This window comes from Miniopterus natalensis, chromosome 4 (assembly GCF_054644295.1).
Source record: "Miniopterus natalensis isolate mMinNat1 chromosome 4, mMinNat1.hap1, whole genome shotgun sequence".
NCBI lineage: Eukaryota > Metazoa > Chordata > Mammalia > Chiroptera > Miniopteridae > Miniopterus > Miniopterus natalensis.
In genome coordinates this window covers 65,584,231-65,599,400 of record NC_142084.1, presented here as the reverse complement: position 1 = coordinate 65,599,400, position 15,170 = coordinate 65,584,231, and the positions used below count along the sequence as shown (strand labels likewise).

General features: G+C 44.2%; 1 protein-coding gene, 1 long non-coding RNA gene and 1 pseudogene across 2 annotated transcripts in view; 2 read left to right on the top strand and 1 right to left on the bottom strand.

Annotated features, from left to right (window-relative positions):
- The window catches only part of LOC148093325 (uncharacterized), a 42,136-nt gene extending 37,622 nt beyond the window's left edge, over positions 1–4,514 (top strand). Inside the window, exons 2-3 of the long non-coding RNA XR_015714407.1 lie at positions 1,129–1,170; positions 4,039–4,514. This is a non-coding gene — a long non-coding RNA (uncharacterized LOC148093325). The remainder of the gene's footprint in view (positions 1–1,128; positions 1,171–4,038) is intronic.
- A 5,675-nt stretch (positions 4,515–10,189) lies between these two features.
- Positions 10,190–15,170, top strand: part of RFX2 (regulatory factor X2) — a 37,171-nt gene continuing 32,190 nt past the window's right edge. The window contains exon 1 of the mRNA XM_087816688.1: positions 10,190–10,779. Coding sequence (XP_087672814.1) covers positions 10,375–10,779 — 405 coding nt within the window. The 5' untranslated portion in view covers positions 10,190–10,374. The remainder of the gene's footprint in view (positions 10,780–15,170) is intronic.
- Positions 12,982–13,905, bottom strand: LOC107525675 (large ribosomal subunit protein eL30 pseudogene; annotated as a pseudogene).

The window sequence follows — 15,170 nt, the reverse complement described above, 5'->3', positions numbered from 1 at the left end:
AGTGGCTCAGTTGGTTGGAACGTCATCCAGTACACCAAGAGGTTGTGGGTTCGATTCCCGATGGGAGCACATACCTAGTGTACAGGAGGCAACTGATCAATGTTGCTCTCTCCCTCTTCCTCTCTCTCTAAAAATCAATTAAAAACCACCACCCTGGCCCTAGCCAACTGTCTCAGTGGTTAGAGCATTAGCCTCCGGACTGAAGGCCCAGAGTTTGATTCTGGTCAAGGGTATGTACTTCAGTTGTAGGCACAATCCCTGGCCCTGGTCAGGGTGCAAGGGGGAGGCAACCTTGCCTCTCACATCAATGTGTCTCTCTCTCTCTCTTTCTCTTTCTTCCCGCCCTTCCCTCCCACTCTCTCTTAAAAAAGAAAAGAAAAAAAAAAATCAATGGAAAAAATACCTTCAGGTGAGGGTTAAAAGAAAAAATAAAATAAAAATCAATTAAAAAGAAAGACCACACACACATATCCTCAGCTAAGAATTAAAACAAACAAACATCCTTGCACTTATTCTTTTGGGCTAAAAGCTAATAGCTAGACTGGCTTTTTGTTTAACTTTTTATAATGGAGATTCCAAACATTAACAAAATCAACACACAGGATAATGAATGCTGTGTAGCCATCACCTGCCTCTACAGTTACCAGCCTTCTACCTTTCTTGTACCACTTCCTATTCTCCACTTTGTTATTATACGTTTCCAGGATCTGGGGACTCGCCCCTCTGTGCCTCTCTCTTCCAGGATTCTCCCCCAACATTCTGAATTCTTTTCTCTGACACTTCAACACACAAGCTGGTGCTTTCTGCCACCCTAGCATTTGTGGATTGGGGCGTACCCCCAGGGCCAAAGCCACAGAGTAGCTGGTCTGACCTGTGATGGTGGTATTTCAAGGGTGGACTTCCTACAGTGTCCAGTGGCTTTAAATAGTTATGTTTTTTTCAAAAATATTTTGCCCATATTTTATCATTATGGGCAGGAGAGTTAGTCCAACCAATCTGCTCCACCATTACTGAAAGCTAGCGTTCTGTTACATACCTTTTAAAAAACTTTTTTTTTTAATCCTAAACTTTGATGTGCTAAGAGCCTTTGATGAATGGACCCAAATTTATTTATTTTTTTAATTTCAGAAAACTGGATCAGTTTATGTACAACCTACAACATTATCTCAGGTGAGTAAAGAAAGATTCCATGCTCTCTGCAGACAGGTGTGTTGTGTGTTAATATATATGAGCAGCCAAGCTGGCTCACAGTGTCTGTCAGTCTGTCTGTCTGATACAAGCATCAGGGGAGGTGTTCAGGGGAAGTAGAGCAGTCAGTCTCAAAAGGTCACATTTCCCAAAATAGTCCTGGATATCCTAAAGTAACCAGGTAGATTTTAAATTTTCTAAAACCTTTATGAACTTGTTTATATTTTCCATCTGTACTGCCTCTTGAAATATGAACTCATGTATGGTTATCTGTGTTATAAAGTACTGTCATAGATTCTCACTATCTGAAATGCTATAGCTAATTTTATATAATTCAGTATCAGATATAATACTAAGGAGTTACTAAAGTATCCATTTATTTGATCAGTATGTATCAACTGCCTGAGCTGTGCATGGCACTGAAGCACTACATCAACATTATCTTGTGGGATGCCCTGGTCCCTACCTGTCCCTTGTGCTCCTCATTTTATGGACCCGTTTGAGTTTCCTGGGCTGCCATTCAAGGTAACACAAAATGGGTGGCTTGAAACAACAATAACTTATCCTTTCACAGTTCCAGAGCCTAGAAAGTGTTGGCAGGGCCGTAATCCCTTTAGGGGAGGATCCTTCCTGCCTCTTCTAGCTTCTGGTGGTTCCCAACAATCCTTGCTGTCTCTTGGCTGGCAGCTGCATCTCTTCAATCTCTGCCTCTGTCTTCATGTGGCCTTCTTCCCTATGTGTCCTTTCTGTCTCTTATAAGAACTCGATCATTGGAGTTAGGGCCCACCCTAATTCAGTATGGTCTCATCTCAATCCTTACCTTGATTATATCTGCAAAGACACTATTTCTAAGTAAGGTCACATTCTGAGATTCCAGGTGGACATGAATTTGGGGAGACACTATTCAACACATTACAACTCCCCAAAGTGATCTGTCCATTGTGCCCAACTCCTGTCTTAAATTTTAAGGGCTGCACCTGGCTTCTGGGGTCCCAGGGTTTGGTGAATCAATGTGACTTCATAAGCTTTAGAGCACTATTGTCATTCCAGACCAGTGTTGGATATTTCCATTTGTCTTTAAATGTTAGCAGCTCCACCCTCCTAGCAATCTGAGCCCTGTGAGGCCCCCTCCAGTCCTGCCATTTTGGTGAGATATGGCCACAAGAACTATGCACTAGATCCAAAGGCCTGTGGACCTCAAGGTTCTGAATCCAGACAGTATAATTTTTCTACTCACCTTCGAAATCCACACCACTTTATCAAACCTGGACTATGTGGACTGAGCACCAGTAACCATCACCCATTGCCTGTTTTTGGAAGTAGAGTTTTATTAGAACACAGCCAAAATCATTTGTTTACATGTCAGCAAAGGCTGCTGTTGTTCCACGATGGCAATGTCTAGTAGTTGTAGTAGAGATTAGACGACTGAAAAGTCTCTGATCCTTTACTGCAAAAGTTTGCTGACCTTGGTCTAAACAATATAAGCTGAACGCACTAGTGCGATCAGTTCAGACAGTGCATAGTAAATAGTGTGCTAACCAGGGAACACGTTAGCATGAAAACTGCATGATATGGAATAACTTGTGTTCTGTCCACAGGAAGCCGAGCCTGGGCACTATCTATCCCCAACGCTCTCACAGCTCTCCTTGTTTCACTAAGGCTTAGACTTTGGAGCAAAAATATTTCTGCCTGTGGAACAAAGAAGTGGTCTCAGTGAAGTCAGCTTTCTCACTTTATTGCTAGTGGATTCTTTTCACAAAGAGTTCTAGCCGACTTCTTTCCTCTAGCTGAAGGTGCCCATTCTTACCTTCAAATGGGAACAAAGTGGTATATGGTGTGTAAATGATTGATTTAAATCTTAGGGAAAACTGTAAAGAAGAGACCTCGATTAAGCAATTTCCAACAGAATATTCCAAAGGTCAGTTCTGTCAGGAAGACAGAGAAAGTTGGAGACCCAGGAAACACAGGCTGGAAAGTGACAGTCTCCTTCTCTGAAAGAGGCAAAGGAAATAGGAGGTGCCAATCACCATGGGGTGCTGGGGACATCTAGTGTTGAGACCCGAGTCAGGCTCACAGGAAACAGAACCTCAGACACAGACCACGGATCCATCCAGTGGCTCTCATGGTACCAAGGCATTTGGGGAGGGGACTAGAGGAAGTCATAGAATAGTCCCTGTCAGTAAAGATGACATTAAACAAACACACTCAGGCTCAAACCCACACACACCCCTTTCTGCTTCCCTTAGGCAAATTATTTTATTCTGTTATCAGTTTTCCTCTGTATTTAAAAAAAAGGCTTTTAAAAAAATTATTCATTCTTGCTGGTGGGGTGATAGAGAAACATATAAAAGTTGTGGCACTATATCCTGGGCTCTGTGATGTGTGCTGTGCTGTGCCATGCGGGCCTCCCTGTGAGGCAGAAGCCAGGAGACTCCGTTCATGGGGGTTACATGCTCAGAGCCGGGGCCAGGACAGGGATGGTGTGCGTGACCATAAAGCCACCTCCTCTCTCTGCAGTTTGTATATTTCATTGCCTCTCAACTGCTTAAGGTAGCCAGTAGTTTATTTAAAAATGAAGAGTTTGACTTTCTGTATTTTATAGAATGGTTTTGTATAATTTGCCACTTTGTTCTGATATTAAACAAGCCTTTTTGTAGAGAATTTTAAATCTACTTATTTGAAAGATGTATGTGGCTGTCCACAAAGAAATACACTCTTGTTTTCTCATGAGCAAAGATCTCTAGGAAGAGAAAGCAATTTAGAATTACTACTGAAATTCCTGAGGACTTTTATCCAGCACAGGAAAAAGTGCTTCTTTACCCTCACTGTATATCACCATTTTCTCCCTAGTTCCATGGTTCTCAACTCTCAACTGGGGGGCAGTTTGCCCCCAGAGGACACTGGACAATGTCTGAAGACATTTTTGGTTGTCACAACTTGGGGAGAGACTGTGGTCCTGGCATCTAGTGGGTGGGGTCCAGGATGCTACTCAACACCCCCCAGTGCCCAGGATGCCCCCCAAACAATGACCCAGCCCCAATGTCACAGTGCCAGTGGGGAGAGACCCTGCTAGAGGATAATGCACTTGCCAAGCTCCCCAAACAAGGTGTCCACCAGGAGCTTTTGAGTTGCTGGGTAAATGAGTAAATAGTTCCATGAGCCCTGAAAATAGTTCAGCCTGATCAGCCTGGAACAGGGACAAGCACCTATCCCTGACGTGCCACTGAGGAGCTCCTGCAGGGCTGCGTTTTGGTTTGATATTTGGAAGAACAGTTCCTGCCCTGCTCTCCTCTCCATTTCTTTGGAACAGTTGTGCAACCTGTTCCCTGTTCTCTACCCAGCCTGGCCGGATCCCTGCTCTGAACCTGGAAGGCTGTAGGGAATTCCCGCTCGCCTGTCCTGTCTACGTCTGCAGTTGCCTCTGTGGACTTTATGACTGCAGCCCTGCCCGCTCACCCTCTCTCCGCCTCTCTTCAGAACTGAGCATGCAGAGTTCAGAGGGTGCAGCGGACTCGCCAGCTTCTGTGGCTCTGTGTTCATCAGCGGCTGCCCAGGCGCCTGTGGCCCAGCCAGTGCCAGCCTCCCCGCAGGTAACGGATCAGCACAGGAAGACCAGTGTGGCCAGTGTGGTCACATCCACTGTGGCTTTGAAAAGCACTTGCATCAGCAGGGAGGAACCCATGTTCTCCTGAATTGCCTTCTCAGCCCCAAGGCTATGGCTGCTGAAATAGCCGCACCTTCTCCGTCTTCCCCCATCATGTTATATGGCTTTTTCACTGTTTGTTCAAAAGGTCCCACCAAGGAATTGACGATAAAAGCTCAAAAAGAAAGCCCTCCCCACCAATCAGAAGAAGTTTGTTTTTCTCTGTTAAGAGAAGTTTTCTTCTATCTTGGAAATGACCCTTTACACAGAAAGACTTTATGGGTAAGGCAAAAGATAAGTGAAAATTCTCAGCATTTGGTTCAAAGTTGAATCTATCATTAGAATGGATATATTTTAAATTTGTGGAGAGAATTTTTGTATTAAGTCTCTCAAAACAAAAACCATAATTCAAAAAGATATCTGTGCCCCATGTTCATTGCAGAATTATTTACAATAGTCAAGATATGGAAACAAGCTAGGCGTCCATCCACAGGCAATTGGATAAAGAATATGTGGTACATAGCCACAATGGAATATTACTCAGCCATAAAAAAGAATGAAATAGTGCCATTTGCCTCCACATGGAGGTACCTACAGGAAATTATGCAAAATGAGAGAAGTCAGACATATACCATACAATCTCACTTATATGTGAAACCAAAAAAGAAACCCACACATTAAGCTCATAGGTACAGAGGACAGATTGGTGGTTGCCAGAGAGGATGTAGGGGTGGGTGAAATGGGTCCTGCCATTGCCACTGTGTCTCTCCCAGGTTCCAGGGCTCCCATCCCTGAGAGATGCATCCAGCCTCCCCACACCCCTACTCCTGCCTCAATGGCAACATCCACACACCCCTGCCCTTCCTCTTTGGTCTCCAGATACAAGCTGAGCCTCCCCACTGCCTATCCAGGGAACTCCCTTTCCTCCAGCACTCTTCCCCACAGGCTGTGTTTTGTTCCCTGAACAATGACCAGTTCCTTGCCAGAAAGAGGAATTATTGCAGCTCAGTTCCTATGGTGCATTGTCCATGCTTCCCCTCTCAGCCCTCCTACACTGCCCAGAAGAACTTCCCACACAGACATGTTCTGCCACCAGCCCCAAGTGGCTCTGAGCACTGGAAATGTGGCCAGTGTGCCTGGGGAACTGAATTGTACAGTTTATTTAAATAGAATGAAACTTAAATGGCCACACAGCTACACAGCTAGTAGCTACCGTATTGGACAGCTCAGCTTTAGAGAGTATGAATATAAATCCTTGATGTCCTTTATTATATTAATTGAGGTGAAATTCACATAATATAAAATCACCACTTTAAAGTGAACAAATCAGTGGCATTTTTGGTACATTTATCACCCCAAAAAAGAAACCCCAACCCCCTTAGCAGTCACTCCCTATCCCCCTCTCCAGCCCCTGACAACCATGAGCCTACTTCCTATTTGTGGATTTGCCTGTTCTGGACATTTCATATAAGTGGAATCATACACTATGTAGCCTTTTGTGTCTGGCTTCTCTGAGCATTATGTGTTCAAGCTTCATCCACGTGTAGCATGTATCAGAGCTTTACTCCTTTTCATGGCTGAGTAATATTTCATTATGTGGAGGGACCACATTGTTTGTATCCATTCATCCACTGATTTTTGCACTGTTTGTGTTCTTTTTGTCTTTGATCTTGAGCTCATGGAGCGCCCCATCCCTGTTGATTTCTTTTTATACAGCGGTGTTTAGAAGACAAAGCACTGCAGAATCACCAAAATCAGTGACATTTAGGGTCCACTTCAGAAAATCACAGAATTGAAATCATTGACTTCTAAAGCCCCAGCTTTGTGTAAACAAAACACTCCTGTTTCTCTCTTGACTCTGAGGTTCATTTGATCATTCATATTTTCATAGTTTTGTGTCCAATAAAGCAAAAGCAGGCCAGGCGGCAGTAGCTCTGGTGTATTCCATGTCTGTTTTCAGGCCTAACCTCTGATAAGTCTGAACGTTCCTCTCTCCTTCCCTTTTAGAGGGTGCTGGTCCAGGCAACAGGCTCAGCTTCCAAAGGGGCCCAGATGCAGCCAATCTCCCTCCCCAGAATCCAGCAGGTGCCACAGCAGGTAACCACAGCACAGGTGACATGAGATGTATTATCACTTAGGGATCTGGAGTCCTGTCTGAATTATGCATTCTTTTCTGTCATTGCTGTTCCGTCTTCTTTAATGTCTTCAGTTCCTTACCAGAAGGTTCTTGGGAAGCTATGTTTTAAAAAAATATTTCACTTCAGATAGTTTTGCAGCAAACCAAGACAGCTAGTGATGTTTCATTCATTCAGAAATTCATTGTGTGGAACACAAGCCAGCCCCTCAATAGAGCACTGGGTGCTGAGGTAGACATGCAAACAGATAGCGAAGATTCTGGATTGGAGGAACGCAGAACCTCCTGGAGAGGCAGACCTCTCCTCAAGCAAGTGTTGTACCCCTCAGACAATAGCTATGACCAAGGAAGCACCTCTTGTGAAAATAAATTATCTGAGAAGAAAGCTTGATAGCATGGGCTCTCCCACCAAACAGCAGCGCAGATCATCAGCTCAGACAGTCAATGGGCTCTAAGATAGCAGTCAGCAAACCTTTTCTGGAAAAGGAAATAGTGCATTTTTTTGGCTTTGCAGGCCAGACAGTCTCTGGCACAACCACTCAACTCTGCCTTGTCTCCAGAAGCAGCCATAAGTGTAAAAGGAGCATGGCTATGTGCCATTAAAACTTTATTTATAAACCAGGCAAACCAGATCTGGCCTGAGGGCCAGCTTGTGCTCTGCAAGATGCTGAATTAAAATTAGTGCAGGCTCCTGCCTCAAAGAGATGGCTGAGACCCCAGAGAACATGCCTGTTTCTTCACGGGCTCCTGCTCAGATGAGTAGTGTGTGTAGGGGGCTTGTTTGTGTCAGTGAGAACTGGGGGAGGCTTGCGGGGTTAGGGGAGAAGCTAAGGTTCTGAGCAGGCTCAGAAAGGAAACAGCTCTTCGAGGGAGGGGAGATCAAGATTAAAGTAATGATTCCAGAAGCTTCCCCTACTCTCTGGGGCTGGGCCTGTACCACCTTTTTCTCTCTGGGCAGCTCAGACTTGCGGGGTGACTTATGCATTTCACTCGATCCCCTAAGGCAAAGCCCACTGAGCATGGTAATCCCTGGACTCCTCACGATATGCTGTTCCTCCAGGGGCTGAGCGTGTACGAGTGTATATCATGTTGGGTTGCCCTTGGAGGTGGGAATCAGCTCCACACACAAGCCTAGAGAGAGCTCACGATGGGACCCAGCCCTCAACTTTGTTACCCCAAAATGAGGTTGAATAAGGCATTGGGTAAAGTTCCCTCTGCGGTGAGATGCTGAAGTCCTCCATACAGAGCTCTGGGCCTCACCACCAGGGCCAGCATCCCTCAGGGGCCATTAGCTGAGGCGCTGAACTGACGGGCCAGGCGGGGCTATTCTGGGACCCTCCCATCACCTCTTTCTACATCTCCCACTCCAGGCCCATCGTTTCTTCCAGTTCTGCTGAGAACTTCATAGTCTCTCCTGAGTGTGGCTCCAGGACCCCTGCCCTTCTGCCGGGGAGGGGCACCAGGGCCACCCTAAGGGAGCATGGCGGGGAGAAGGGTCATGTAGAGTGTGACCATCTTGAGCACTCTGCCCTGCCCTTGGGTGTGGGTGACAGGTACAGCGCTCAGAGGTTGGTGTTCTGTCCACAACTCTGATTTCCACTGTCTAGCATCACCGACCCTTCTACCCAGTGGTTGGCAGGCCCCAGGGCCCTTCTGAGCTGTCAACTGGGCTCTTTCCCCCGTGGAGTAGGCACCATTGCCTTGGCTTCCCTCCTGCACAGCAGTGGGTCAGTGACAGTTCCACTCCTGTGTCACCTTTCCAGTACTGTCTCTCCTAGTTTCTTTCCAGAAGTGCCAACTATAGTGCACTACTTAATGTTCATAAAAGGCAGTGGAAGTTATTTTCAGCTTGAATAATGGAAAATCATGAACAAGTAGACTATACTGTGCGTAACATGAAATATGTGATGTTTCAGGTCCAGCCCGTGCAGCACGTGTACCCGCCCCAGGTGCAGTACGTGGAAGGCGGAGACGCCGTCTATACGAATGGAGCCTTGTACGTGATTTTCCCTCCGCTCGGAAGGGTCCTCCCAGACAACCTTAGGCCACATCTGGAACCTTCCTTTATGACTCTCCCACCTTTGTCCATCTGGGGATGTGTTTGTACAAATCCCTCTCCCTTATCCTTGGGGGGTATGTTGGAACCGTTACTGTGGAATTGGGTCATCACAGCCCTGCGGAGATTTCAGAAATCACACACCTTTGTAGTTTTTGCTTCCAGAAAAGGCAGTCTTAAAGAAGCAAAAGCAAGCCCTAATCCAGTTCTAGGTCTAAAGATTCAGCCCTTGCAGTCCAGGAACCGCTTCTGCCCCTGCTTTATACCCCTGGCATTCCTGAGCCTCTGGCGTTTTGTGGCGTTGCTATGACTTGACTTTATTTGTCAGGTGCTCATAGGGTTTCTGCTTGCAAACAAAGAGATGCTTGGGGAGAAAATGGTATATTTCTTGGGGAGCTCCTTGTGCTCGAGACTTAAGTCCTTTTGCTCATTCTATTTCAACAGCTCCCCTTTGAAAGTTCAGGGTTGGAGCGTGAGAGTGTGGTTGTGGTTAAAAAACTATGTGAGCTTCTACAGCACAACACTGAAGGTTCTAATACACACACAGACACATGTGAGCGCATGTAAAACCCATGGCATCTGAGCAAGGTGTGTAGATTGTACCAGTGTCAACTTCCTGGGTTCAGTTGTACTATGCTTATATATGATGTCACCTGGTGGACAGGATGGGAGTACATGCCTCCCAGAGGTTGAGGCCACCCTGCCACCCAGAAGGGCATTCCCTCAGGACAGGTCACTAACCTTTAGTCACCACCAAGGAAAAACCTTTACCAGCTGCCTTTTACTATGGCCAGTGTTACTGGAGTGGAACTTAAAATTTTAAGGGATGACATATGTAGTTAAATGTTTGATCCAGGTGTTAAAGGAATATTAGACAAATTCTTCATATCACTTGGAAATTTCTTTTTACTATGCCATTTCATTTTTAACCTTTTGTTTAAAATATAGAATCATAGACTTAGAGGAAGTTACAAAATTTGTCCACAGAGCCCTAAATACCCTTCACTTAGTATCCCCCAGTGGTGACATCTTTTATGAGTAGGTCAATACCAGGAAAGTGACATTGGGATGGGACTATTAACTAGCCCATAGACCTTATTCAGTTTTACCAGTCTTGATGTGTGTGTGTGTGTGTGTGTGTGTGTGTGTGTGTGTGTGTGTGTGTGTGTGAGTGCGCACGTGTGTGTAGTTCTGTGGAGTTTTTTCCTCCTGTATAAATTTCACGTAACCGTAATAAGACCCAGAGTTGTTCCATCTCCATGAAGGAGCTCCCTCATATGACCCCTTTATACTTAGAATTTTTAAATGATCAGTTTTTGATGAGTCCGCCTGTGATCCTGAATATTTTTAGAGATGATTGCTTTGAACACTGCACTGCATGGTGTTTGTTGTCTGACTTACCCCATATGCTCAGTCTTGTCAGGCTTCCACTTTGACATGAAGTTTTGCAGGATTCCTTCAAGATTCAGAGGAGGTACCTTCTCTCTTCCTGACAGGCGGACGGCCTATGCCTATAACCCCGAGCCTCCGATGTATGCCACGAGCAGCGCAGCATCTTACTTCGAGGCCCCGGGCGATGCCCAGGTGACCGTGGCAGGTTCCTCGCCGACGGCGGTCCCCTCCCACAGTATGGTGGGCATCACCATGGATGTCGGGGGGAGCCCCATCATCTCCAGCACAGGAGCCTATCTCATCCATGGGGGGATGGACAGCACAAGACACTCCCTGGCCCACACTTCCCGGTCGTCTCCAGCAACGGTATGTACTAGGCTCTCAGGGGCAGCAGGTTAGACCCTGAATAGACTGGCAACAGGAGCAGGGATGGTGAGTAGGAGGCAGCCCGGAGCCCTGAAATGGAGCCCTGCCAGCCTCAACCAGGCCCTGTGACCCGAGGCAAGTCTTGGCCTCTTTGAACCTCAGTTCTGCCACTGGTTTAAAAAATAAAAGGATAAATCTTCCATCATGGGCTATTGTGAATATTACATATTTGTAAAAAATACTCCGTACTGGCAGTGCTGCTGCTGCTGCTGGTGACGGCATCATTATCATCAGCCTGTTAGAGGCTTAGGTCAATGTCTACCCATATGAAACTAGACTGAACCAAACAGGAGGAAACTTCTCTTAAGAGCTATGCTGAATTGTTTTCCCCATGCTCCTGTCCAAAACAATACCTGCTTTAAAAACTTAACTTTCAAAACTCTAGTTTCCATATTTACTTGTAATTTTTAAATTAATACAGAGTAAAATTGACTTTCGGGTGTACAGCCCTGAGTTTTGACTCACATACAGATTCGTGTAACTACTGCCATAGTCAGGATCCAGGTGGTTGTCTTGCCCTAAACTCCCTCCTGGTGTTTCTTTGCAGTCATGACCTCCCCTCACCCACAACGCCCGGCACCCACTGACCCTTTCTCTATCACTATAGGTTTGTTTTTCTGGGACTGTTGTATGAACGGAATCATTCAGTAGTGACCTTTCGAGTTGGGCTTCTTTCACTCAGCACGACGCCTTTGCGATCCAGTGAAGTTGTTGCTTGACCAGGCTTCCTCCTCCTCCGTCACTGAGTAGTATTCCTGCTTATCCATTCGCCAGTTGAGGGCAGTTGGGGAGGTTTCCAGTTTTGGGTGATTATGAATAAAGCAGCTATCAGTCCTCACTGACGGGTATTTGTATGGACATATGTTTTCCTTTCTTTTGAGTAAATACCTACGTGCGGATTGCTGGCTGACATGGTAAGTGTGTGTTTAACTTTATTAGAGATCACCAACAGTTTCCTCAAGTGGTCGTACCATTTCACATTCCCCCAGCAATGTGTAAGAGTTCCTGTTGCTCCACTCCTCACCAGCACTCCCTGTTGTCAGCATTTTTCATTTTAGCCATTCTAGTAGGTGTGTACTGGTATCTCATTGTGGTTGTAAATTGCATTTTCTTAAATACTAATAATGGTAAGCAGCATTTCACATGCTCATTTGCCTTTTGTATATGCTCTTTGGTGAGGTGTCAGTTCTAGTCATTTGCCTATTTTTAAACTGAGTTGTTTGTTTTCTTACTGTTGAATTTTGAAAGTTCTTTGTATGTTCTTTATACGATAAGTACCCTGTCAGATGTGCAATTTGCAAATATTTTCTCCCAGTTTTTATAGTTTTTTCATTCTCTTAAGAGTGTCATTTTCAGAGAAAAATTTTTTTTTAAATTTTGATCAAATCTAACATATCAATTTTTTTTTTTGGAAAGATCACACTTTGATGTCATGCCTGAGAACTCTTTGCCTATCTCCAGGTCATAAAAATTTTCTCCTGTTTTCTTGAAAAAGTTTTATAGTTTTACATTTTCGAGTTGGATCTGCTTCATTTTGAGTTAACTTTTGTATAAAATGTAAGATTCAGGTTGAGGTTTATTTTTATGCATATAAAACCACCGGTGTTTCCAGCATCATTTGTTGAAAAGACTATCCTTCCTCCATTGGATTGCTTTTTGTCTTTGTCAAAAATCAATTGGCTGTGTGTGGATCTGTTTCAGGACATTCTGTTCTGTTTCACTGATCTGTGTTCCTATTCTTTTTCCAGTACTAAGGCCTTAATTACTACAGCTTTATAATGAGTGGTTCCTCCAACTTTATTCTTCTTCAGTATAGTGTAAGCTATTTATATAAATTTAGAATTTTCTATATCTACAAAAAATTCCTAGAAAGAATTTGATTAAACAGCTCTAAACCTGTAGATCAGTTTGGGTAAGAATTGAGTTGGGTCTTCTAGTCCATGAACATGGTATGCTTTCTTATTTACTTAGGTCTTCTTTGATTTCTTTCATCAGCATTTTGTAATTTTTAACATGCAGATCCTATGCACATTCTATTAGGTTTATACTTAAGTATGTCATGTTTTTGGAACTATTGTAAATGGCATTATTTGTTTGTTTGTTTTTTTGTTTGTTTATTTTAAACCAAGCTCTGGCCAGTTTTAGTAAAGAAAAATTTTGCATGATTTAATTTCCACCAATCCATTCTGGCATGCTTCTAATGATATCAGAATCACCTAGATCAATGATAGCCAATGTGCATACTCTGTAGTATTTTTCCACACTCTGTGCCCAATTAAATCTTGTTACCACTGTAGTGATGGACACCAGTTTTGGCCAACATGACATGGTACTCCATTTCAGATTTCCTCAAGGCTGGATAGGTGTTGGCAAGGATGACCAATTTCACTTTGCCTGATCATCTTCAGAGTCTGTTTGTACCCCAGCACATACTTTCCACTTTTCATAAGTTGGATCCTAGAGTTGATCGACTCCAGCAACTCTGTCATCTTTGTGGCCACCATGTTCCTGTTTTAAGTGCAGGATGGCCCCCAACTTAGAACATACAGAGCAGTGATATTAATTTTTAATTTCCGTTTCTAACTGTTCATTTGTTAGTATGTGAAAATGCAGTTGATATTTGGCTGTTGTCTTTGCATCCTGTAACCTTGCAGAACTCACTTTTTAGTTCTAAGAGTTTTTTGTTGTCTGCAAATAGGAACAATTTTATTTCTTTTTCTTGCCTTTTTGCACTGGCTAGAACTCCTGTACTATATTGAATAGGAGCAGTGAGTGTGGACATCCTTGCCTTGTTCCCAGTCTAGGGGGAAAATCTTTCCATCTTTTATTGCTAAGTATGATGTTAGCTATAGGTTTTCATAAATGCCCTATTTCAAGTTGAGGAAGTTCCCTTCTCTTCCTAGTTTTCCATAAATGACGTTGAGTTTTGTCAAATGCTTTTTCTTCATTGATGTGGTCATGAGTTTTTTCTTCTTAGACTGTTAATATGATGGATTCCATTGATTGATTTTCAGTTAGGAAAGAACTTCCTATTTTGGTGTTGGACTAATCTCCTGAAGTAGAAGGTGATGTTCTAGCTTTCTCTCTGTTCTTTTTTGGGTATTTTGGCATCACCCTGACATCAGAAAGGCCCCTTGAACTGCTGTCCTCTCTCTGTGTGTGTCCAGAGTGCTCCCCAGAACCTGGCGTTGAGGACAGGCGTGGAGAGAAGTCACTTGCATCCTAGAAGCCACAAAGTGTGGGGCAGTGTCCACTCCTCAATCCGAGGAGCACTAGCTTCCACCTCACTTCTCTTATTTTTTTCCACACAGCGAGCTCAGAAGGGGCTGGGAGGCCACAGGGGGCCAGGGACACTTCTCCTTCAGAGGACTGGCTATTAGTGATCAGAAAGCGTTCCTCACATGCTACGTTAACTTTCATGGATATGGCAGGCTCAGTTTTGTGAAACTGCATCAAGTTATAATTGTAAAATGAACTAGAATTGCAGGAAACGAATTTACTGAGAAACGGTAGCGTTCTCTCTGGTCCATACCCTCTTGGTTACAGGCAAATGTGCAGCTCAGACCCTGGGCCACTGGCTACTGTGGTTTGTTGTCTGGGTTGCTTTTGAGGAATCAGGTTTTTAAACCATTTGGAAATCCCTTAATGAGCTGTGTTTTGACACACATCCCCGTGAGAGCCCCTAGGAAGTGATCATCTCAGCTGAGAGTGTGATCCCTGATTCTTCCTGCTCTGTGTTGTTTATTGGCTTGGTTTTGGCATGGAAACATCTCACAAGGATGCAGCAGAGATCCGAGGGACTTTCTGGGAGCTACAAACAGAAATGGCCCTGAGGCTGCAACAGGAATAAAATAAAATAAAATATGGCTCCTTTGACATCTGCCAGTTCCTTCATGTTAGAGTTATGGGACTGTAAGTTAATCCCAAAAAGGGAGCACAAAGACCAGAGCAAATTGCCACCTACATGCTCAATAAGTGATTTCAAACTTTTGATGACAAATTTTCTTGAGTCTTTACTTCAGGTTAAATTTTCATCAGTATTATAAATCTTTTAAAATATTTTTTATGAGTTTATTTGAGCCAAACAGATGACATGCTGGGAATCAAGATCTCAAATGCTCCCAGTACTATAAATCTTAAGAGTGAATTCCCCAAATGGTGAGTTTTATATAAAAACTTTTTGTTGTTGTTGTACCTTCTCTCTCCCCCCCCCCCCCCCCCCACTATATGGAGCAGAGATAATAAACTGAGAGGTTTACTTTTGTCATTTTAGCCCAGGTTGAACCTCCTTGACACAACCCAAAGGGCAAGGCGCCCAGGGTGCCAAATTT